Below are 24104 nucleotides of genomic sequence, written 5' to 3' on the forward strand. Positions count from 1 at the left end.
TTTTCCCCTCGGTTTTATGCTAATCTGTATGTGTGCATGTTTAAGAAGTGTATGCTGGTCTTGTATGCATGTGTGCAAAGTGTGTGCAAATAGAACAATATCTATATATATATTTTTGCCCATATATTTCATTATTCATTATATAAATAAGTATCCCTTGCCATATCTACATCACCTGCAAAAATAGAAACAGAACCCAGAACAATGAGTGTGAGCTAATTGTTGAATGAAGATCGGGCAAGGGATACACAAAATGGTTGTTGGTACCAACAGAACACCATGCAAAACCCCAACATGCACATACCGAGGGCTGCACGAAACAAACACCTTGAAGTTATCAGAACCACCCAGTATTACTATGCTCCAATTAATAACGAGAAAAGAGCAGAATTAAGACTCCATCATGTGCATTACCCCGGCCCTCAGATGTGTGCTGATTTACCCCAGGTTGCATTTCATAGTTAAAGCCTTTTGATCAAAAGAAGAGTTATTCATAACACTGCACACCACGAATACCCTACAACTAGATATTTCACCTCTGACTGGTAAAAAAAAAAGAAAAATGGGCATTATCTTTACTAAATGGGCTCTTTGGGCCGCACTTCACCAGTCATTGTTTTTTAACAGTAATGACTTGTTATATTAGGATACTCCTTTACTAAAATGCATGGATTACTTTAACACCACCCACCACCACGTCAAACAGACTCTACATAAACTCCTGTCGTTTCCACACCCAGCATGGTCTGAAATGATCAAGTCAATGGAATACTACTACTAAGAAATTGAAACGGCTCCTGAAAGCCTTTGAAGAGTGCTTAAATGGTCATGAAACTGCAGATGATCTGCAGATATTATGGTGTTTTGTCTAAAGCATGGTCATATTAAATATAACCAGGCTTTTTTAATTACCAGAATATGAGTAATGAACAGAAGAAAGAAATTCTACAACGCAACACTTGATAATTCAAACCAGGATCAAAAAGATAAGGATGAAGATCAGGATTTTCTGATTTTCATTAGACGAGTAAACGATGATCTCATCTTTCAGTGAAAGGGGAAAACTGAAGCATACCTTGCCTTAAAAAAAAAAAAAAAAAAAAAAAAAAAAAAGGACACAGCGCCACGATTTCTACCTGAGGGGGATGATTATTTAGCTGCATCATTGAGGGGGACAAAAATTAAATAAACTAAAATCCAGCTCTCTCTTGGGTGTGACAGGGCAGTGGATTGGTTCCCCTGCTTAAAACGCACCTCAGTGTCTAAATAAATCAGTCTGGGTGATGGGTCGCAGGTCGAAATTTGGTTCACTCAGATGTCAATCGCTGCGCTCTGAGTGTTTCCGACGCATGTTTCGGTAGGGGTATGGGGTGCGGGGAGGGGTGTAAAGGTCAGGGGGCGGCCGGGAAGGGTCTGGAGGCTGGTTATAGCTGGAAGCCCTCCATGGGAGCCTCCTGCTGGGGGAAAAGGAACTGCTGCTGGTTCTCATCCACCTGTGGTGCCAGACTGGCATCCTCTTCCTCTACTCCAAAGTAGTGCTCGATGAGGTCAAAGGCTTTCTGGTAGATCTCCTGATTTTCATGACTCTGTAGGAACTCGATTTTGTCCAACCCTGGTAGAGAGAGATTTTTTTTTAGAGATACAGTTTTACTGTTTTATTTATCAAATACATGCAGCCTTGGTGAGCATAAGAGATTTCTTTCAAAATGTTTGTCTGTCCATCTATCTATCGATATCCATCTGTGTCCATCTATCTATAGGCCTATCAACCCATCCATCTACCCATCCATCTACCCATCCATCTACCCATCCATCTACCCATCCATCTACCCATCCATCCATCCGCCTGTTTACATCTGGTCACTTCATGCATTTTTACAAATCTAGCTAAGAGTTCAGTTTACACTTGGCCACATAAATGTGTCTCCGCAAAACAAATATAAATCTGATCTTTAATTCCCAAGCTACAGTATATGCAAATTTAACAAGTTCACATCAATGAAAACAACAGATATGAGCTGCATTTTATTTATTTATAATCAAAGACCGCAATAGGAGTAAGAGCCACATCAGCACTGGTGAGATAATTTAGTCTCACTACTTTTAAATGAAGATGATTGTTTGTCGAGTGCCTGTGATGACGAAATCATTCAGTTTCATTTACGGCAATTTGTGAGATACTCAGCTACTCATCTGTGATGCGTGTTGCAGGAGCAGTGTCATTTCTGGCTATGGCATGTCATATAGGCAATAAGACATTCTCACACGTTTATTTGTTTTTACCATTTTGGGAGGAGTAAAATTTACGTATATGGCTTAAACAACCAGTTGCATTTAAACTTGTCCAGTTTCGTTTGGACTGCATCTCAAACCACCTCCTAAAGTTGTTTCAGAGGGCATTTATACACCTGGTCTTTTATACACTCGGTCTCGAATAACTATCTGATCAGAAAAAAAACACATGAAGTTACCAGGTGTAAACAGGCCCTATAAGTCAGTCAGTCAGTCAGTCTGTCTGTCTGTCTGTCTGTCTGTCTGTCTGTCTGTCTGTCTGTCTGTCTGTCTGTCTGTCTGTCTGTCTGTCTGTCTGTCTGTCTGTCTGTCTGTCTGTCTGTCTGTCTGTCTGTCTGTCTGTCTGTCTGTCTGTCTGTCTGTCTGTCTGTCTGTCTGTCTGTCTGTCTGTCTGTCTGTCTGTCTGTCTGTCTATCTATCTATCTATCTATCTATCTCTGCCTATCTATATCTATCTATACAAACTCTGCTTTGCTATTTTACAACAAATTTCTTATATTTCTCTGAAAATACAAGCAATTATGCAATAATGTTGATGTAAATGGTGGTTTAGTGAAGTAATGTTACCGTAGGCTTCCTCTATGAGACTGCCGTAAGGGTTGATGCCACTGCCGTTCTGTTTGGCCTCCTGTTCGCCCAGTCTGAGAATGTTCTCCAGACCATTCAGAGCCACCAGCACTATCTTGGAGTCCATCACAGTCAACAGATCACAGAGAGGTTTAATGCAGCCCAAATTCACCAGATACCTATAGAAAAGTTAAGAGAATGAATGAGCAGCTGCATGTGTCACCATAGGTTTATTTTCTAATCAATAGGAAACAACAGTAAAATCTAAATAAGTTCCTGCATGGAACACAGTCCTAAAAATAAAAAATCCAACTGATTTAATTTTGGCACATAATATGCATTCTCCCTCTGCTGCTTTGTGTAATTAGTGAAATTAATCAATTTGTAAAACTAGACATGCCCCAGTACGACTGGCACAACATTTGTTCTTCAGTACTTATTTTCTCAAAAAAAATAATCATCATAATTTAATTTCCCTTAGTACAAATTACTGAAAATGACATTACAAAAAGGGAATTTATGTTTGGCAAGCCGTTGCCATGAAATCACTGCGTGAAACATTTTGCATTTCAGATTTAGACACACAATGATGCCACGAGCACTGCAACTGAGATGGAAATGCTTCAAACACAGACATTAAGTGTTGCATCGCGTCGAAAGCAAATAGAACCCGTTATAATCACTGACACGGTCTACACTGAATACACTATACAGATACTGACATACTCCATGCGCTTGTGTCTGTCGACAACAAAAATAAATAGCTCTGACAGCAGCTGCACCACAAACTGTAAGTAAAACATTTCATAATGCTTTGTCTGTAAATGGTTTTAGAAGGATAAATGTTTTAAAAACACTATAGCAAGAGGGCATTTATACATATTCTGTTTTCCTGTGCAATATATATGACAGACAGTTCAGAAAGGAAGGACAGGACTTGTCATTGGTCCATAGGCAGTTTCTGCCCTGCACCCATCTTGAGACTAATCAACTAATAAGTTTAAGCCATAAAAATTCCTGAAGGACCATTTGGATGCTGCAGAAGTGGCTAAAACAAAGAATCTATACATTACCATGTTTGGAAACTTTAAAACAAATTAAGCCGTTAATGTTCAAATTAATGCATGCATGACAGTTCAATCTTTTCCCAATCTTGTTTGGACTTCTGTATCTGTACACTTCTAACTGTGTTTTATGCAAATCAGTTTCACAGGGGAAATAAGGATAGGCCACACTGTGTGTGCCCCTCTGATGCCAGCAGTCAATCACAGCACTAGAATGGAGAAGCAGCAAATTGCAATCTCCTCCTCATCGTAAAAAGATAAATGTACCCTTTCAACAGAATCTCCTAAAGCAGAGACATTAACATATACAGATTCCAGTCTGCAAATATGAGACAAACGGATCAAAAAATTCTGATTCTCCAGACCGTTACAGGGAAGGCAGAAACAGAACAGAGTCTGGTGCCCTGAGAAGGAATCATCTGACACTCTCACTCTCACCTTAGGAGACGCAAGTCATAACACCACACTTATTTAACACTGAAGTTTAAAACAAGACTCATACATTATAAATACGATTAAATAATATCTTGGATAGGGTAAGTTGTTTGTGCTACACTTATACTAAAGGAAGCACTCTAAGTCATATTTAATAAAGCACTGTACTGGCTGTGGAAAAAATGCCGTAAGTGTATGTCTTAGTGCTGGGCGGTTTACCGGTTCATACCGAATACCGGTGTTTATTTTTGTTACGATATGAATTTTTAATATACCGCAATACCGGTGTATGTCGCTTTAATCGGAACGCGGCGCTGCGCGACACAGTCTCACCCCTCATTTACAACACACGTCTGCGGCGCATTACAGCTGCGACAAGGTTTTATTCCGTCCTCCACGCGGTGCGTCAAAATAGACTAGGCGCCTATATTTAGCGAAGCGGCGCGGAGAGCCGCTTCTGGGAAGCTTCGATCTGAAACACAAGCATTGACTAGAATGGGCACGAGACGTGTGGGGGTGAGAGTGTCTTTTTTCTCGCGGCGCGCGTGTTTTTATACTGTATTAACGTATCTGAAGTGAACTGACGGTCTTTAGAAAAGTTTCTTTGTTATTACGATTGAATCTTTCTTTATCTTTCCTGATAAAGCAGTGTTTATGAGCGTTGCTGCTTTGTGTACAGCCGTTACCGGGGAAACCACTGTTTCTGCCGCTCCTAAAGCGCGTCCTGCTGGCACCTCTTTGTAAACAGCCTTGCAAACCTGTATTATTAATATTAGTGTGGATTTTTTCTATAATATTCACTCATGACAATAAAATAGGGCATTATAAGTAAATCTACTGCAGTATTTCCTCTCTCACTCAGTAGAAAATGTGGTTAACACCCATCATGCTTGAAAAAAAAAAAAAAAACGGTAAAAACCGTGAAACCGGTATAATTTAGAAAAAAACCGTGATGTTGATTTTTGGTCAAACCGCCCAGCACTAGTATGTCTGATAAAACTGAAACCATTTGTTGTAAGCAGGGCCGGTTCTAGACATTTGGAGGCCCTAGGCAAAATTCATGTTGGAGGCCCCCCACCCCCAATAAAAAACACTTGAAACAAATATGATTCCTAACCTTTTTATTTATACAACATTTAATTTTAAATTTAGTATATTTTTACTTACACAGTACACAAGTTTGGACAAATGACTATTTTTAATGTTTTTGAAAGAAGTCTCTTATGCTCATCAAGCCTGGATTTATTTGATCAAAAATACAGAAAAATAATATAGTGAAATATTATTACAATTTAAAATAATGGTTTTCTATTTTACTATACTTTAAAATATATTTCTGTGATGCAAAGCTGAATTTAGTGTCACGTGATCCTTCAGAAAACTTTATAATATTCTGATTTATTATCAAATGTTAGAAATGGTGCTTAATATTTATTTTATAACATGTGATACTTTTTTTCAGGATTTTTTGATTATTAAAAAGTTGTTTTAAAAAAGTCTTCACTATCACTTTTATATATTTAACACATCCTTGCTGAATATTCCTGTTTTTCTGTATTTTTGATCCAATAAATGCAGGCTTGAAGAGCATAATAGGAAACTTCTTTCAGAAACATTAAAAATAGTAATGGGTCCAGACTTTTTACTGGTAGCCTACTACATCAAACTTTATCTAAGGTAATCTCTTTTTTGTTTAATGAAGATGTTATTGTTCTTCTTGTTATTTTGCTGTTTTATTCAGTTTATTCACAGTTCCAGAATAGCACTTCAGTAGATGAACATGAACGTGCTTTTATAAATGTTTTCATAGCTACGTTATGGGCAGGATGTTTCCCTCCCATTTAATCAATATTGACTGCAGATATTGTCATATTATTAATATCAGTAATATGATATTATGTATTGCATTGCTACCTTAAATATGCTATACACAAATCAAGTGGAAGAGAAAGATACGATCGCTACTGAGCAGAAAAAAAATTCTAAACTAATATTCGTATAGGCTAGGATGTCAGGGTATTATCTAATCATCAGCATCAGAATATAGAAGATAGATATGAGATCTTTTATTTGAAACATTTAAAAATGTTGCAGTGTGTTGGTTTTTTAACTTTGAATACAAACGTCTTGTCTTTTACTTTTGTAGCTTTTTTATTAGTCAGCTCCCAACGCGATGTTATTCATTGTAATTCAAAGCGTCGCGTCTGGGCACGTTAATGACGCTCGCGCTCTTTTAAACTCGTAGACTAACAAAGCGATGAATTATTTTTCCAGAAATGACGCTGATCTACAGTAGCCCACAAGTTTATATTTAAAATACATTGCAATCACTCCAAAATCGATGACCTGCATTACGAAATGTGCTTCTTTGCGTGCCTATTTAGGCTTTTGCTTCGCACTCGCAGCACCTGATGGATGCGTTCGTTGACCGCCCCTGACCGCCGCTGACGTCCCCTCGGACTTAACTGGCTGGCGCCTCGCGTTAATGTGATATAATGTAACAGTCTATGGTTTAGATAAACATCGTCACTATTTTTAGTTATTTAATAAATTTTGAAATAAATTGTAGATAGGACATTTGAACATTTATTTATTTTTATTTTTTTATTTTTTTTGTCCCTCTGTCTGGGCCCCATCCCGCCAATCGGGCCCTAGGCACGTGCCTAGTTTGCCTTTGCGTTAATCCGGCTCTGGTTGTAAGAGTGCATAGTAATAAACACTTTAAGCACACGGCTACTTCCAGACTATGTGATCTCACCAGACATCATGAAAACCACACTGCAATTCAATCTGGATAAACGCATCACAAATACTCCCTAGTGATTCTCTAAGATTAGCGCTTACGCTGTACCATGTTAATGGCCATCTGAGAAGGCCCAACTTGGCCAGATGAAACTTGTGGGAGCACTTTAAATGGGCTCCCATTCTAAACTTAAAGAATTCTGAGGATTTATTTCTGAGGTCAGCTCTGACTCCATTATATCTTGATGAGCGTGGAGCATGATTCTCGTCAACCTGTCATGTGACTTGTCTCCAAAAGCAAGACATACTGGTAATCAACAAATGTGAGCAGTGTGGCTTATTTTGATCAAGAATTGGGGTAAATATGATATAAAAGTCACCAATTACAGGCTGGCAATTGGGTCAATGACAAATAAGAAAGTCAACAATAAAAAAATAAAAAAAAAAAATAAAAATAAAATACTATAAAACACGTCACGTTTTGTGCACTCTGTGCTCACGTTGGTTTCATACAGTTTTGAAAAACATTCATACAATCTTAGAAAAAAGGTTCACTGGGGTTAAATATAGAGCCCTAGGGCTAAAGACTAAATTCTCAAGAATCCTTTATGCCATGTCTTAAATGACTTCACACTACTTTAATGTTTAACAGGTTATTTAAATTATTCTAGTGATAAAGTACGTTTATGAGCTATTTACAAAATTGAATCTAAATAAAAAATAAATTAATTCAAACTAAATAACCCTTAAGGGTTCTGTATGAGGTGGCTGACAGAACCCTTTAAGCTTCTATATAGAACCTTTTCTTCAAATATTTAAACTGAATGACTCTAAAATCTCATATCTTGGTCATGTGATCACTGACCGTCTGTCTGATGATGAGGACATTTATCGTCAGTGTCATAATAGTTATATGCACAAGCTAATGTACTCCTTCGGAAATTTGGTTATTGTTCTGATGAAGTTAAATTAACTTTATTCAAAGCATATCGTACTTCACTGTACACAACAAATCTCTGGTGGAACTACAAAAAAGCCAGCCTTCAGAAACTACAAGTGGCTTATAATGATGCACTAAGACTTTTGTTAAAAAAGCTGAGATGGACTAGTGCCAGTGACTTGTTTGTGTCTGCTCGAGTTAACACATTGAAGGCTGTTTTGAGAAACACAATGTATAATTTCATTTGTCGACTTAATGAGTCTGGAAATAGTGTCATCTTGATACTGACTAACACTGAATATAGCGCCATACGCTACACATCTAAACTTTGGAGACACTGGTATGACTGTTTTCTGAAAGGATAGAATCATTTTTTTTTTTTTTTTATAATCTATCTATCTATCTATCTATCTATCTATCTATCTATCTATCTATCTATCTATCTATCTATCTATCTATCTATCTGTGGTGTAACTATCAAGAAAAAAAAAGTTAACATTTTCCTTAGTGAATATATGCGTGTACACCTCAATTATATATATAAAAAAACAATATATATATAAAAAAAAAAAAAAACATTTCCATGGCAAACTATATTTTTTGTAATTGTTTGGGAAGTTGTACCACATGGCATTTTACAACCTGACCTAACTCTACCTTGTCATTAAAAAGGTCAAATTATCTGATATTTAAAGAGACTTATTGACTTTGACACAGTCATAAGGGTTTGTAATGGTCCTCCCTGATATCACTTCCTATCTGATCTGAATGTTTTGGCAGTCGCAGTGATGCAACACAGTGATGGCAAATGGTATGGCCATCTTGGCGACAAGTTTGTCAGATGCCTAAATGCTTAAGATGCTTAAGACATGCCATTTGAAAGCGGACACTAAGAGCTCACCTGATCTGTTCGGGTGTGCCACCTGACGTGGCATTAGTGATCGCCCACGCCGCCTCCTTCCTGGTGCGGAACTCTGCTTTCTGAAGGATTTCTATCAAGACCGGGAAGATGTTTGCATCTATTACAGCCTGTAGACGAAGATGACGGTGAGAAAGAGAACAGAGGATTAAAGTCATCCTTAAAGGGATATTTCACCACTGGAAAAAGATGAATGTGTATTTAAATTGGGTCATTTATGTAGTAGAAATGTGAAATTATTTTAGAAGTTGGTGCCCTCTAGACTCAGAAAAGCCAGAAAATGTATTTTTGGCTCATGTGGATGAAAGACAACAACTCCCAGAATGCACTTGCTTCACTGCCCTACAAAGCCACTCCCAAGCCACGCCTACCGGTTACAGAGGGCAGTATCGGAAGAAATTATACAACTAGGCTACTAGTTGACTCGAAACTGAAAAGACGCCATTTTATCGTGACATCCCACCCCCTATGGATGGGGTTGAAAACATGCGGAACTAGCTCATACTACTGGCTGTAGTCTCTAGCCTCTGGCCAAAAAAGCCTCCGATGACGCAAAATGACGATTTTTGCGTCATCTGAGGGTTTTTTCCAGACGCACAATACAGAAATCTCTCGTCTCAGGGGGACGTGAGGGAGGGAAGCACAGTCATTCGAAAATACTACTGGGTATCTACTGATAGAAAGCTTAATGCTAATCGGTGAAGTATCCCTTTAAATCCAAAATTAAATCCCAAGTCGACACTACAAACAAGTTCACTCCTCTGAAGGTTTGAGGGTGCAGCCGTAACCCTGTCGCACGTGATAAACAAGCTGAGCCCTCAGCTTGTGGAGATGTGAAGTGTGGGTGAGGGTGTACCTGAATCTGTGCTCTGTTTCCCGCTGTGATGTTGGAGATGGTCCAGCACGCCTCCTTCCTGATGGATTCCTTGGCGCTACTGAGCAGGTGTAGGAGGCAGGGGAGAGCGGAGCAGTTCAACACCACCTAGGGCAGAGAAAAAGAGAGGATGAGGAGACCATCCATCTCCAGTCTGAAACTAGAGATAATCATACATGATGATGAACAAACACATCTGTTCACACACAAACACACCTGCGTCTGAATGTCATCTCCAGTAACGATGTTTCCAACAGCCCTCAGAGAAGGAGAGGCCACCTTGTAATCTGTGTGCCTGCAAGAAAAGAGGAAATAGGTCATTCGGCAAACAGCTTAAACCAGTGATTCTCATCTTTCTTGACTTGGCCCATACAACATATCGGAAGGACCCCCTGATTATATATTATAGATATTTTAAGTATTTCTGAGGTTTTCAAACTTTTTTTGTATTAACAAAAGTATTGATAAATGAATGAACCACAAATGAACCACATTTATGATTTTAGCAGTTTCAAGAACTTTTTTTTTTTTTTTCATTAAAAATTTAATAAGAAATATGGTTTCAGTTCACATCTTGATTTTATTATAAACAAAGTGTTAATTTAAAGCTGCAGTCCATAACTTTTTTGGGTTAAAAATTAGAAAGCTTTAACTACTTTTTATCCTGTGTCTCCTTAAAAGTTTCCACTTGTTTATGCAAAGCTCAAATAAATAAAAAATAAAATCTGCCAATAAACATTCTGCAATTGTAATACTGAGCTTAAAAAAAGTGAAATCAAAACAGATTCTACTTAGTTTGTTTTCATAATATTTAGGACTTGCAATATAGCATTTATGATGCTTTTTCTCTCTCGTTTATTTCCCCCTCAAGCTTGACTGATACTGGTTGTGAAAATGCTATTGTTGTATGGAAAAATATTAACCTAGACAATTTTCTACTTTTTTCTAGATGATGTTTTGTTATACTATCCTGTTATTATACAATCAAATAAAGTGGATTTATTCAAGTCCTCACTCGACATCCTTCATTATGTCCTGTTGAATATTCAGTTTCACTATGACATAGGTCCTTATAAAACTTACAAGTGTAGTAGTTTCATGTTGACTTTAAATATGCCCCAGAAATGTCAATGTAGTCATAACAGCTGACTCACATGAGCAGCTCCACCAGCCTCCTACAGACCCCTGAATCGATAACTGCCTGGATCTTCTCATTGGGCCCATCAGAGAGATAGGAGAGGGCCCAACAGGCATCAGCGAGCAGGTCTGAATCACTGCTGAACAAAAGACGGGACAGCACAGGCAGGCATGGAGACACCTACAAGAGCAAAAGAGAGCTTTCAATATGAAATCCACAGATTAAGAGAAAACATGCCACTTAGCCTCTGAAATTATGAAAAAATGCACCCAGACTGCACTGACATTAAAGACGTGTGTGAGAGAGAGAGAGAGAGAGAGATGACTTTTCAGCATCATTAGTCCAGTCTTCAGTGTCACATGATGCTTCAGAAATCATTCTAATATAATGATTTGCAGCTCAAGAAATATTTCTGATTACTATCAATGTTGAAAAAAATATTTGTGGAAACTAATCCTTTTTTCAGGTTTCTTTGATGAATAGAAAGTTCATAAGAACAGCATTTATTTGAAAATCTTTACTGTCACTTTTACTGTTACTTTACTGTCACTTTTGACCAATCTTCACTCAATGAAAGTTAGTTTCTAAAAAAAAAAAAAAAAAAGACTGACCCCCCAAACATTTGAACCGTAGTGTATAAACAAATATCTAATAAATGTATAAATTAAATCAAAATGCCATGTTGCATTCGCGTCAGTTTAGTAAGGTGTTTTGGGTAGTTGCCAGGACACTGTTCCGGGTTACTTCCTGGCTCTAGGACATATAAAAAAAAACTATAGAAACAATGGTATTGTCATTTTCTTATAGTATCGCCTTGGTACTAATTTCCTGGTATTTCTGACACCTCTATCAGCCTGTAAAGTTTCCAGTATCTTCTTAAACATTAGGAAAATAAGAGTGTTGACAAGGGTTAGAGAAGCAGCACAGACCTTCTCAAAGTCTGGGGGTGGACTTTTGCCTCTGCAGAGGTTGGACAAGGCCCACACAGCATTCCTGGTCATTGTGAGACGAGTTGATTTGGTCAGCAGCCTGGGGAAAATAAGTACCATCGAGAAAACAATCAATCCTCATATTCAGCACAAAAATGTTTGTTTCTTCTGCAGAGGATGTTAATTACATTCACTGATTTGTCAGATAAACACTAGTATTGTGATCTCATGTTAGCACTCACGTTAGTAGAGGTGGAAGGATATTACAGTTTAGCACGTAATCTCTGCACACAGCGCTGTCTCCCGCAATGTTCCCCAAAGCCCAAACAGCCTGTGACACAAAGATTAATCAATTTAGCCACATGGGATTCATACTCATTTAGCACAAACAAAACAAGGTGACTTATCCATTGCAACTTTATAACTCGTACCTGCTCCTGTACGTCTTCAAACTCTGAGTTGAGAAGCTCGATAAAGACAGGTACGGCACCAGCCTCTATCACAAACTTCGTTTGCAGAGATGTTCCAGATGCGATGTTGGTCAGTGCCCAAGCGGCCTCAAACTGAGAGAGGGGGGGGGGGGGACACACACACACACATTCAAGGACCTGACTTTAGAATTTAAAATGACAAAAATGAATTAATATTGCATTCAAACTCACCTGTAATGTGCAATTTGTACTTTTCTGAAGGAACTCAACAAATCTATTCACAACTCCCTGTGTGTTTATCACCTCGTCGATAGGTGGGTTTGGTTCTGAAAAACACAAAGAAGGATTTATTAAAACTCCGGCACGCTTTTAAAGGAACACTCCACCGTTTTTTGAAATAGGGCTTATTCACCTTCTTTCCTACATTAAGATAGGTGGGCAAATGCATTTTTGTCTCAGTGCATGCATTGTTTTAGTTTGGCAGGGTCGGCGCTAGCTTAGCTTAGCATAATGAATGGAATCCTTTGTTGCCAGCTAGCATGTCCTGAGTAAAAGTAATATAAAAAATAAAAAAAACCCACGTAATTACTTCTTGTGGCCTGCGTATTCACAATGAGTACAAATAGCGATGCAGATTAACACTAGGCGATTTCCTATGCAGATATTGACTTGGGACTATATTAGGGGGAAGCACAAGCAAAGCACTGCTACTTGGGCGCAGAGATATCACGCCCAAGTAGCAGTGCTTCGCCTGTGCTTCCCCCTAATATAGTCCTTAATATATAAGTCAATATCTGCCTAGGAAATCGCCTAGTGTTAATCTGCATCGCTATTTGTACTCATTGTGAATACGCAGGCCACAAGAAGTAATTAGGTTTTTTTTTTTATATATATATATTACTTTTACTCAGGACATGCTAGCTGGCAACAAAGGATTCCATTCATTATGCTAAGCTAAGCTAGCACCGACCCTGTCAAACTAAAACAATGCATGCACTGAGACAAAAATGCATTTGCCCACCTATCTAAATGTAGGGAAGAAGATGAATAAGCCCTATTTTAAAAAACGGTGGAGTGTTCCTTTAAGCAACTCCAGACATGTGATTGTGTAAGATACCTTTGGAAAGTAGTTTTCTGAACCTCTGTGTTGTGACCAGCTGTAGTTCAGGATCTTCTGAGAAGAGCATTTCAACCATGTCTCTTGTAATTACTCCATCCTAAAAAACACATAGGACAAACTCGGTCTAGATCAATGACCGTAATTTGTTTTCAGTCCAGGTTTGCACCTCTGAGAAGTCCAAATCAATAGTGCTTATTGAATTAAGGGGTCGTAATGCACTACTAACAACAATCCCAGAGTTACCTCACCCTTTCAGTGATATAATGGGAGAAATTAAACTGTGCATTAGGGTTTGAACTCACTGGGGCTGTGGTGGAGGAGACGTAGGAATCCATCAGTGGACTGTCAAACATTCCCCCTTCTTCACCTAGCAGCTCCACATTTCTCCTCTTAAACAGCTGCCAAGAGAAATAGAGAGAATCAATGGTGCAAATTGCATCAATTGATGTGAGAGTTAAAGTTAACGTGAGACAACATTCATAACCCATTTAAATTCTGTAACGTGATGCATTTCAGGAAGCAACAGGATAGTCAATGAGGGAAAAAAACATGTAGGATGGGACTAGGGCTGCAACAACTAATTGGAAATAATCGATCACCTGTTGCTCTCGTTTCTGTTTCCTCAGCTGAATGCCTTCCTCCTCTCTTCTTCGACGCATCTCATCCAGGTTGAGTGCTTTGTTCTTATAGCGGTTCATCCTGAAGTTATCCTTCGCAGGACTTCCTGAAGGCTCTGCAGGGCAAGACGAGTCAGAAACAGTTACAGACAACTCCAAAAGACACAACAGACAATTACATGACATGAGAAAGCAATTTTTCCTTGATCTTCGCTCCATTAAAACATCCTGCAAGCTCCAAAAACTGCTCGTTTGGATATTTTGAGATCTGTGACGTCACACAAGCAAATGCATTTGCCTGCCCCCAGAGCAAGACATTGACAAATAGTTTTATTTATAGGCTACATCATCGCACCATCGCACAACTGGCATTCATTTGCTTGACGGCTGACAATTGCCTACACTGGATGTGAGTGTTGCACCAAAATCAAATAGAATCCATTATACTCACTGAGGCGGTCTACACTAGATAGAAAATATAGATGCCCGCTCACTTTAGGTGTGCCGAAAAAAGGCTTTGACGCGTCCTGTTTTAAAACCACTCATTTGAGTCTCTGTACAGACTTCAGGATACTAGCGCCAGGAACAATTGGATTGTTTATTTTTAATGGCATCCTGGATCGCATCAGAGGGTTATATGTTGTTCAGAGAATTTGACAGCAGATTGATTTGTAAACGGGACACAGGGTAATGGAGAGTTGACAAAGAAACTTTTGTTGAAAGATGAAGCAGCCAAAAGTATGGGATCTGACAGCAGCTACATCACAAATCTTAAGCAAATCATGTCATAATGCCTTGTGTGTAAACGACGGTTTTATAAGAATAATGTTTTCAAAACACTTATGTGCAATAGCAAGTGGGCGTGGATACTGTTTTCTATGCAATGACGTTAGCCAATCCTAGGAGCCGCCCCTTAAAAATTGATTATTTCAGACAAGGGGTCAAATAATGAGGGTTGAAAAGAATTGTTTTTCCACATATTTATTTGTGCAAACCCATTTTGTTAACAATCTGCTTCAAACAAAGATAGACCATTATAACCAACTTCCCTTTCACTTCATACTATCAAAGACATTAGATTTACCAAGACAATGCACTTATATTATTATGAATGGGAGAAAGTGCAACACATACTATGATGGAATAAGTCCCGCTTTCTAAAATAAAAGAGCCAATGGCTTATTGGTAAAGTCATTGCGTCACTGCAGCTGCCTTTAGAAGCTCCGATTGCCAGCTTGCCATAGAAACAGTCAGTGTCCTGACTGAAATGCGGGCTTAGGACTGCACATGTGCATTGGCTGGTCCAGTCTGAAACGTAAGCTTTTTTTTTAACACTATTGTGTACAAGAAACAACATTAATGGGACAGTGGCATCAGATTTTTTTGCTGATTTGAAATATGTTATTTAAATGTATGGCAAGCAGTTTTTGAGATTTTAGGATTCCCCTATTCAAATTGACAGTGGTCTTGGATGCCCGAAGGCGTTGCTAATATGTCCGCCGAGTGAAAAGACTTTACTTGAAAGGGACTTTCCATCCAGTAATATGCAAGATTAGCAGCATTAGCACTTTCCAAATCTCAGTGCCTTTATTTATTAAACTTTATTTAGTTTCTGACTTGAACATGTGACATCACAGCTCAGATATAGGAGCTTCCCAAGACCACATGAAGGAAGAGTGTAGCTGAAATTAGTCTCAGCCCACAAACCTATGGCTGAACGTCTGATGCATACGGCACACTTTTCTGGAAACACTTCAGGAGTTTTGAAGTCGCGATCTGATTGGTTGAATTCTACAGGATGTCTGGGAGACGTGCATGTCGTGTTCTTAACAGTCCGCCCGGAAACAAATGCCGTGACGCCAAAACCCCTCGTGGAAGAAGAAAGAGTTGCGTTTACAACCATGACAATGAACGCTTTCCAGGATCAACTAAATGCTGGATTTTCAAAAGCATGTTAAGTTTGCAGCTCCATTGTTGCAGTAAACTTGCACAACGTTCTTGAATGAATTATTTATTAGATGCACGCCGGTCTGTTATTGTAGGGACATCGACATTATATTGTCACGTCCCCTAAACATGATGCGGAAACAAAACGAACTGTGATTGGTTGCGTTACATGTCAGTCAAACGTCATCTTGGCCCCAAAAAAACTGCGATAAAGTCCAAACCTTCTGCCGTTAGTCTGAAGGGCAGGCTATGCGAGACTAAGCTGAAATTAATAAACCTTTTAATTAGAAGTGGTTGTCCATAGGGCTGTCACTTTTGTGAAAAAATCCTGTTCGATTTTTAAGACATAAGTGTTCATAGAATCGATTGTAAAATCGATTTTCCATGTCTAAAGACGTTTCCATTTTAAACGCCAAATATGGTCAAATTCACGGACAACTAACAGGCATTAGGACGAACGTAAAGAGGGCGGTTGAGACGCGCACAAGTCAGCAATATTCCTGATGATTTATTGGCGTGAAGTTTCATGCACGATGACAAACAGGAGTGCAACATTCTCGAAAAACAATAAGCAGAGTGGACTGCCATAACTAAACATTACTACAGGTTTCAACATGGCTGTGTTTACGATTAGAAATGTCAAACAAATTTCGCCTACGTAGGCGATTGTTGACCGTAGCCCGAATCTGTATCTGTATGCATGAGACTGTCTGAATACCGGCAGAATTCACATTTTTGTAGTAAAAAGAGACACATTATGCAGAAGTATAATTTGCTGTTATTGGTGTTTGTCAGATCCTGTGTGACGCGCGTTCGCGGCTGGCGTATCGTGACGAATGGACGCGCTCCGAAAGAAGGCTGAAATCGATTCCCTATTTTCGTTTTCGAAACTTGTGTTGGTTAGTCCGATCGATTGTGCAATCGATTTTCGAACGTAAAGTGACAGCCCTAGTTGTCCATATCATTTTGGTCATGCAGTATATTTTTTATTGCATATATGAGCTTGCATTGGGGTCAGTAATATTTTTTAAAGCAATTAATACTTTTATTCAGAAAAAAGTTAATTGAATTGATCAAAAGTAAAAGTAAACAATGTTACAAAAGATTTCCAAATCAAATAAATGCTCTTCTTTTTCACAAAAATATTAACATTGATAAAAGTAATAGGCTAAATATTTCTTGAGCACCAAACCAGCATATTATAATAAATTAATTACATTTATAAATATATTAAAGTAGAAAACAGTTATTTTAAACTGTAGTAATATTTCACAATACTTCACTGTTTATACGATCAAATAATTGCAGCCTTTTAGATAAAAAAAACTAAATTACAGACCTCAAACTTTTGAATCATGACTTCTTGTACCAGTCAAATGAGAATAAAGAGCTTGATTTGAACTCTTCATCCCAATTTGCAGATGGCCAAGTACTTATCCGTCAATAAGCTGCTAGTGAGGAAAGTATGAGCGCAAGACCTGCACAAACTGTCTGCTGTGGACAAAGATGATATGCATGCATTTGGACATTTTGACGGGAAAAACAAAACAGCCATGACAATTTCAATTAGTGTGCCATCTGCAAGAGCGCACATGTCGTCAATAACGAGACTAAAATGGATGTGGAAGTGCTTAGCTTATTAAATCCTTCCTTTCAAAATATAACAATGACTGCTGGAGAAATTGTTCAGCAGTCTCAGCAGCTACAGTATCTCCAGCTTCATTACTCACTTTGGTCTGTTTGTGCTGAGCACAACAGACTTGAACAGAGCCACCCGGAGTCAGTGAGCAAAACCACTTTTATTGAGGGTGTCTAAACACTGTTTGCATGAGCAAGCAGCTAAAGCAGCCTGTCTCAGCATTTGTGCGGCACTGAGAGCAGAGGAGGCTACGAATGATGACTGGCTAATGCTCCCGAATGCACATCAGGGCGCTAACAAACAAAGTGCCTGAGGGTACAGTTGCTGATCTTGGATTCGCTCCCATCCTTTCTGTAAGATCTTATTGTACAGTGTCTCAAAGGAGGAAAATATCCAAAAATCAGCATTGGCACCATATGAAGACCTCCATAACCTTCAGTCAGAAAATCTGCAGTTCTGGAACAGTGAACTACCACAAGTATCAGCTTGACTGTTGTTGTTAGAAATGAGTCTCCCTGATGGTTAAGGCCTTCTTCACAAGGAAGGATGCATTTCAATCGAGATCTTCAGGAGCAATATAGGCCATGGCTTAAAGAGAATAGTTCACCAAAAAATGACATTCGTCATCATTCTCTGTTGTTCCAAACCCATATGAGAATAAGAACTTTTGAATAATCTACATGACTGTTAAAAAGATTAGGGGTGGTAAGATTTTAAAAAGTTTTTTTTTTTTTTTTTAAATCATCTTACTAATCCCACATTTTTTAACAGAAGTGTAACTGGTTGCTTTCCCCCCATCTAGGCTAACTAAAATAAATGGGCTGTAAGTACTTCAGCTTTCAAGAGAACAAAATCATAACCAGATCATTGAGTCATGAGCAAAACTTCAGAACCTGATCAGTCAGATTAGCAAATGAATCATTCAGGACAGCTCACTGAAAAGAACAAAATGTTTTGTTCATAAATCAGACAAATAAATCACTAATTCTCTCATTAACATAAGGAGAGCAGTGGCAAATATCAAGATTTGAATAACTCATTGTTTGTCTGTTCCTCAAAAAAGGCTAACATGTAGCTTCAAAACACTTGGAATATAGCGTCCAAATCATATGGACCACTTTTAAGTTTTTAACAGCCCCAGTCCCTATTCACTTTCATTACATTGGGTAAAGTGGCCAGGATATTCTTCTGTCCCATGGAGGAAAGAGATCATATGGGTCTGGAACAACATGAGGATGAGTTGTTGTTTTTTTTTGGTTTTTTTTTTTGTTTTTTTTTAAATGAACTATTCCTTTAAGAAGAGAAAGAACTTCATAACGACTAACAAATTTAGATGGGATGACAAGCAGGCTGTGGCTCAACCCGACTAAAGCGCTCCATTACATAGTTGCCCATCACATGGGCCTCACAAATAGCAGTGTGGGCTGGGCCCCTGTCACAGAACTATTTTAAAGGAGTGTGTTTGCTAAGGCTTAAAACGCAGCACTAGGGACAGACAACAGACGGGCTCAGGATATAGACTATCCAAAGGTTAAAGAGATAGTTCACCCAAAAATAAAAATTCTGTCATTAATTACTCACCCTCACATCGTTCAAAACCCGTAAGACTTTCGTTCATCTTCAGAACACAAAAGAAAATCTTTTTGATGAAACCTGAGAGCTTTCTCTCCATGAGCAGCTATGCAAATTAAACTTTGACGCTTCAAAAAGTTCATAAAGAGATCGTAAACCGAATCAGTATGAATTGAGTCAAATTTTCTGAAGAGACACAATCGCTTTACATGATGAACAGACTGAATTTAGGCTTTTATTCACATGTGGATGCCATAAAAAACTTATTTATAAGACTTCAAGGTTACATGGGTCAAAAATCTGAAACACTGGCCAAACTTTTGAAATTGTTGAGCCAATTTGTTTTAATGATAGTTTAATAGGATGTTTTCAGTATCAAATTTGCACCATGGAAAGCAATGAGAAACCCAATTTGAAGAAATATCTGCAAAAGTGCAGCCTAAACCTGCTGGTTTCAGCATATCAAATTGCAAACTGAAATGCCACAGTGTGTGTGACTGTGAAAACCTCTAAATTTCCATGGAAAAGCTGCCAAATATCACATTAATTTCCAATGTGATGATTCTTTGAAATAGTAGCCTATAAGACCCGACAAAGCAAGTCAGCAGCAGTCAGGTAGTCTCTGACATCCTATCTGAATCATTCCAGTCCCCAACCTCTTCCTCCCTTCAAACAACCCATTCAACAGTATTCTGTAAAGCTGGGGTCCAAATAATATTTAACAGACATGCATCATGAGTGATGTTTTATCGTCCTGACAACCTAGCCAAGGGGTAGAACAAGAAACAGCCGATTTACTTCCATTCGGTTAAGAAAACTATGAATAAACACCTGATAAACAGATTTAAGGGTTGGTCACATGTTACAGTCGACTGGTGAACTCGCTGACATTGTAGATCAGTTGTTTAGTCTGTTTAACCCCGTCAGCTGTCTACCTACCTAGAGAGCATTTATAGACATCATTTTTATGTGAACCATGACAGTTCACTGGGTTATTCTTCAACGTATAATGTTGGAGACGATTACACAATATCTGACTAAGCATGACCAAGCGTTTACACCGGCAAAGATTCAAAATTGCCTCCCACTTCAGTCAACCCTGAATAAATCTCACAAGTGCCAATTTGAAAAGCGTTTAAGCTTCATATATTTGCTTTCAGATTCACTGATAAACCTATAGGTCGAGTACAGCAATGTGCTAAGCTAACTGGCCGTTCACACTCATGCTTTAACTGACATGGTGTAGCTTCTCTCGGATTTTCAGCTGCAGATTTGCTCCATAAAAAACGCAAACAGAACTAACTAGTTAAAAAACAGTTTAGTTTGAATACTTACCCATCGTACTTTCTCTACTGATATACGCCTTGATGATTGGTAATATCAACGCTGTAATCTTAACACTCTCCTTGTCTTCCAGAATTTGCTTCTCACAAACAATATGTCGGTGATCTACGGAGAGCCGAAGGAGACAAACTTAATGACAGCGTTTTCAATTTGTGTCCTAGGAAACGCCGAGCAAAATGCGAGAATAGTCTGTCAAAAAATCTACTTAGACATATATTAAATAAATATAGTATTTATTGAATATATAATGTTTTTATTATAGAATTTATTTCTTATTGATTTACAACACAATTACAGGTTATGAAGATATAATCTATGATAAATTGTGTAACATCTAGTCAAGAACTAGTTTGCTAGGCTATGAGCTTGCCAATACACAACACACAAACACTGTCAAAAATATAGTGAAGCAAATATTGTTTTATTTATTTGTGCATATTCACACAAACAATGGCAAGACATACAAATACTTAATTTAATTAATCAATCAACAATACTATTGATGAGCATTACCAAACTTGGACGTTTTACACTAGAAACAAACACTGATGTACTATTTTATTTAATACTGTGAAGCTGCTTTGATACAATCTGTATTGTGAAAAGCGCTATATAAATAAAGTTGACTTGACTTGACGACATACAGTATGTTCAGTTGTTAACATAACACGGGTGCATAAGGAAGCCTATGATCATAATAAGAATAATAAAAAATAACATAGGCTACTTGTCAGTATGATATTCAATAATGTTATTTAGCATTTTTACATCTATACAACAATTTTGTTTTGTGAACAAAATCATCTCATTTTATGTAAATAGAACTTCCCCATTTAATAATAATTAGGCCTGTGAATAATTATCATGACCATTGAAATGTAATTATATCACTTCCAACCAACTACAAAACTGCATTTATGTAAACAAAATCTGTAATGAATCTGTCATTTATATTAAAAACTATATTGAAGCATTTCACATGTTTTGATTTAACTTGAAACATATTTTATTTGATTAATAATGAAGAATTCATTCAAGTTTCACACCATTTTCCAAACAAGGAAGTATCTAATAAAATTATATTATTTCTCATATTGTGTCGATAAATTAATTTTATAAATGTAAACAAACAAAATTAGTGGATAATGCAGTATTTCTTGAAATTAGAATTTATATTAGTCTTTCCTTTTTTCTCATTCCTTTTTTCTTTCTTACCTGATTCAGACCAAAGACCCAAACACTGATCTTGTCTTGAATGTGAACTCACAGTGCACTGTCTTTGCGGCCTTGTGACTCCATTAATGCACTCAGCTCGGCACAAATTGAATGTGACGCAATAACAGAGTGTGTCGCACCTGCACTCAATTCTCTGCGAGCAGGTAGCGATAAATTATAGTCCAACTCCTGTGGTTAGGCCCCTGATGACATTGCGTACAATGAACACTTGGGGGCAACATTGGATTAACTCAGTGAGGGCCCCAAAGGGGACTCACCATGCAGAGAGATTTGTATAATGTTCCCGAGACACAGTGGATTTACATTTGTGTGATGTGAAATAATGAAAGATATAAGGTCTTCACATCTGCAACCGCATACTGCTGATGTCAGTTTTCCCACAGTGGCTTACAGTTTTCCACCAATTCCTAATTTAAGGACCATCAAACCTGATCTTGTGTAGCTAGGCAGTTTAAACGAATGGGGAAATAAAACAGGGCCATTCATCAGTGCCAGGTTTCAAAAGGTGAGTCGTGACCCCAAGTAGAAAGAAATTGCTATATCTGGCATAAGCAATATGTTTCAGTAAAGCTGCAATAATGGCCACACAGTCCTTATTGTTTACACACAAAAATGAGTATTACTGTATTTCTTGGACCCCACATTTGCCAGAAAGGCATTTACATGTTGCTTTCTAAATCTTGTATTCTGAGCAAATTTGCATTTCTTCCCTAATAGTGTATTCTCACATGCCATAAAGGCAGACAAAGTAAGGAAGGAAGGCTTTAAGAATATTTATAGAAATATGAATTGTTCTCTTGCATATTTATTTAAGCCTGTCAGTGCTCTCGTACATCTAATCCATAACCAGTGCTGTATGCACGTATTTACACTTGATAGTACTACTGTGGCTTTGAGCATTATAGAGCCTTCTAATTATTAAGATTAAATAAAGATTAAGTTCCCTTTAGACTTCATTTAATTATACCATGCCGGCTGTTCTCATTTTCTATTGTATATGCATGTTTGCTGATGAAAAGTAACCTTGTATACCACGCAGTTTGCTTGTTAATTTTGGCTAATCAAGCCTTCAATGTATCATTTGCAAAATAACAAGATAACCATCGAAAGCACTTCGGAAGGAACGTCAGTGAATGCGGTTTCTAATTTGCTGATTCAATTATACAGCATATGCTAATGACCAGCCTCTAAGGTACTCTAGAATGAGAGTTGACTGCTTGTCACACAGACGTCTATCTTTGGATCCCATGCAAGCAAGGCTTTGTGTCTCCCTAATAAAGAGAGATCCAGATAGCAGAAGAGGGAGGTGCAGCTACTGAACAGAGGTGTGTGGGCACAGAGAAAGTGATATGTCTTTATTAATAAACCATAAAATTAAATTCACATCGTTCCTCACTCCCCCACCTTCCTCTTTATCTGTCTCCCTTCATGTGGAGCCAGCAAGGTGGCACAAGAGATAGCACACTGTAAGCGCATAGTTGAGAAATTTGACAGAGCGAGAGATGGTCCAGCTGTGCTAGATATCACAAAAGCATGGTGCTAGTATTGCTGGTTATGGATGTCACAACCACCAGTCAACCAGATAACGTGAGCCGTCATTTTGAGTGGCAGACTTTGATACTATAATCGGGTGTTTTAAAATAGATGAACTCCAGGACAGTGATTTAAAGTGATAGTTCACCCAAAAATGACAGTTTAAACCTGTATGTTGTTTCATATAGTGACCATGTCTGTCAAGCACTCCCAAGCAAAAAAGTACACTTTTAGCGTATACTTTTTTAGAATACTTGTGGAAATAATATAATTAAAAAATATATTCTTATGCGAACCGAATGTAATGTTTTTAGACAGTTTTTAGATTTACTTAAGTACAGAAAATCTTCTATAATTTCATAATCACTATGCTGTCTTTGAAATAAAATCAACTGCTGAATGTACTGAGAAGCATTTATGGTAAACTAAAATGTACCTTAGTGTCATTTCTATTGAAACTTGCACGTCATGCATTTGAATAGTAATTACACATTAAAATATATATATATATATGTGTGTGTGTGTGTGTGTGTATATATTTATCAAGTAATGTAGCACATATGGTGTTTTTGTGCCATTTTTACAATAATTTATGGTGTTGGTGTAGTGCTGTATAAGAAGCTGTGAAAAAAAAGATATAATACAAAAAAACCACCAGCTATATATATTTTTTCTTTTACCAATAAAAAAGCATTGATTTTTTTTTTTCTTTGACATATTTTATTGCCATGATTAAAATGCGCAACTTTTTCCTTGGGCTACAGT

General features: G+C 37.9%; 1 protein-coding gene across 1 annotated transcript in view; it reads right to left on the reverse strand.

Moving 5' to 3' along the window:
* The window catches only part of kpna6 (karyopherin alpha 6 (importin alpha 7)), a 21395-nt gene extending 722 nt beyond the window's left edge, over nt 1-20673 (reverse strand). Inside the window, exons 1-14 of the mRNA XM_081376634.1 lie at nt 20562-20673; nt 14051-14184; nt 13754-13849; nt 13449-13548; nt 12563-12657; nt 12332-12463; nt 12143-12231; nt 11901-12000; nt 10988-11151; nt 10050-10128; nt 9816-9941; nt 8942-9069; nt 2860-3038; nt 1-1612 (exon numbers count right to left, since the gene is read on the reverse strand). The exon at nt 1-1612 is cut by the window's left edge and continues 722 nt beyond it. Of these exons, the coding sequence (XP_081232760.1) occupies nt 1425-1612; nt 2860-3038; nt 8942-9069; nt 9816-9941; nt 10050-10128; nt 10988-11151; nt 11901-12000; nt 12143-12231; nt 12332-12463; nt 12563-12657; nt 13449-13548; nt 13754-13849; nt 14051-14184; nt 20562-20565 (1614 nt within the window). The 5' untranslated portion in view covers nt 20566-20673 and the 3' untranslated portion in view covers nt 1-1424. The remainder of the gene's footprint in view (nt 1613-2859; nt 3039-8941; nt 9070-9815; nt 9942-10049; nt 10129-10987; nt 11152-11900; nt 12001-12142; nt 12232-12331; nt 12464-12562; nt 12658-13448; nt 13549-13753; nt 13850-14050; nt 14185-20561) is intronic.
* Nucleotides 20674-24104: the final 3431 nt, after the last annotated feature.

Source organism: Scardinius erythrophthalmus (assembly GCF_964197995.2).
Source record: "Scardinius erythrophthalmus genome assembly, chromosome: 10".
In the NCBI taxonomy this organism is placed as follows: Eukaryota; Metazoa; Chordata; class Actinopteri; order Cypriniformes; family Leuciscidae; genus Scardinius; species Scardinius erythrophthalmus.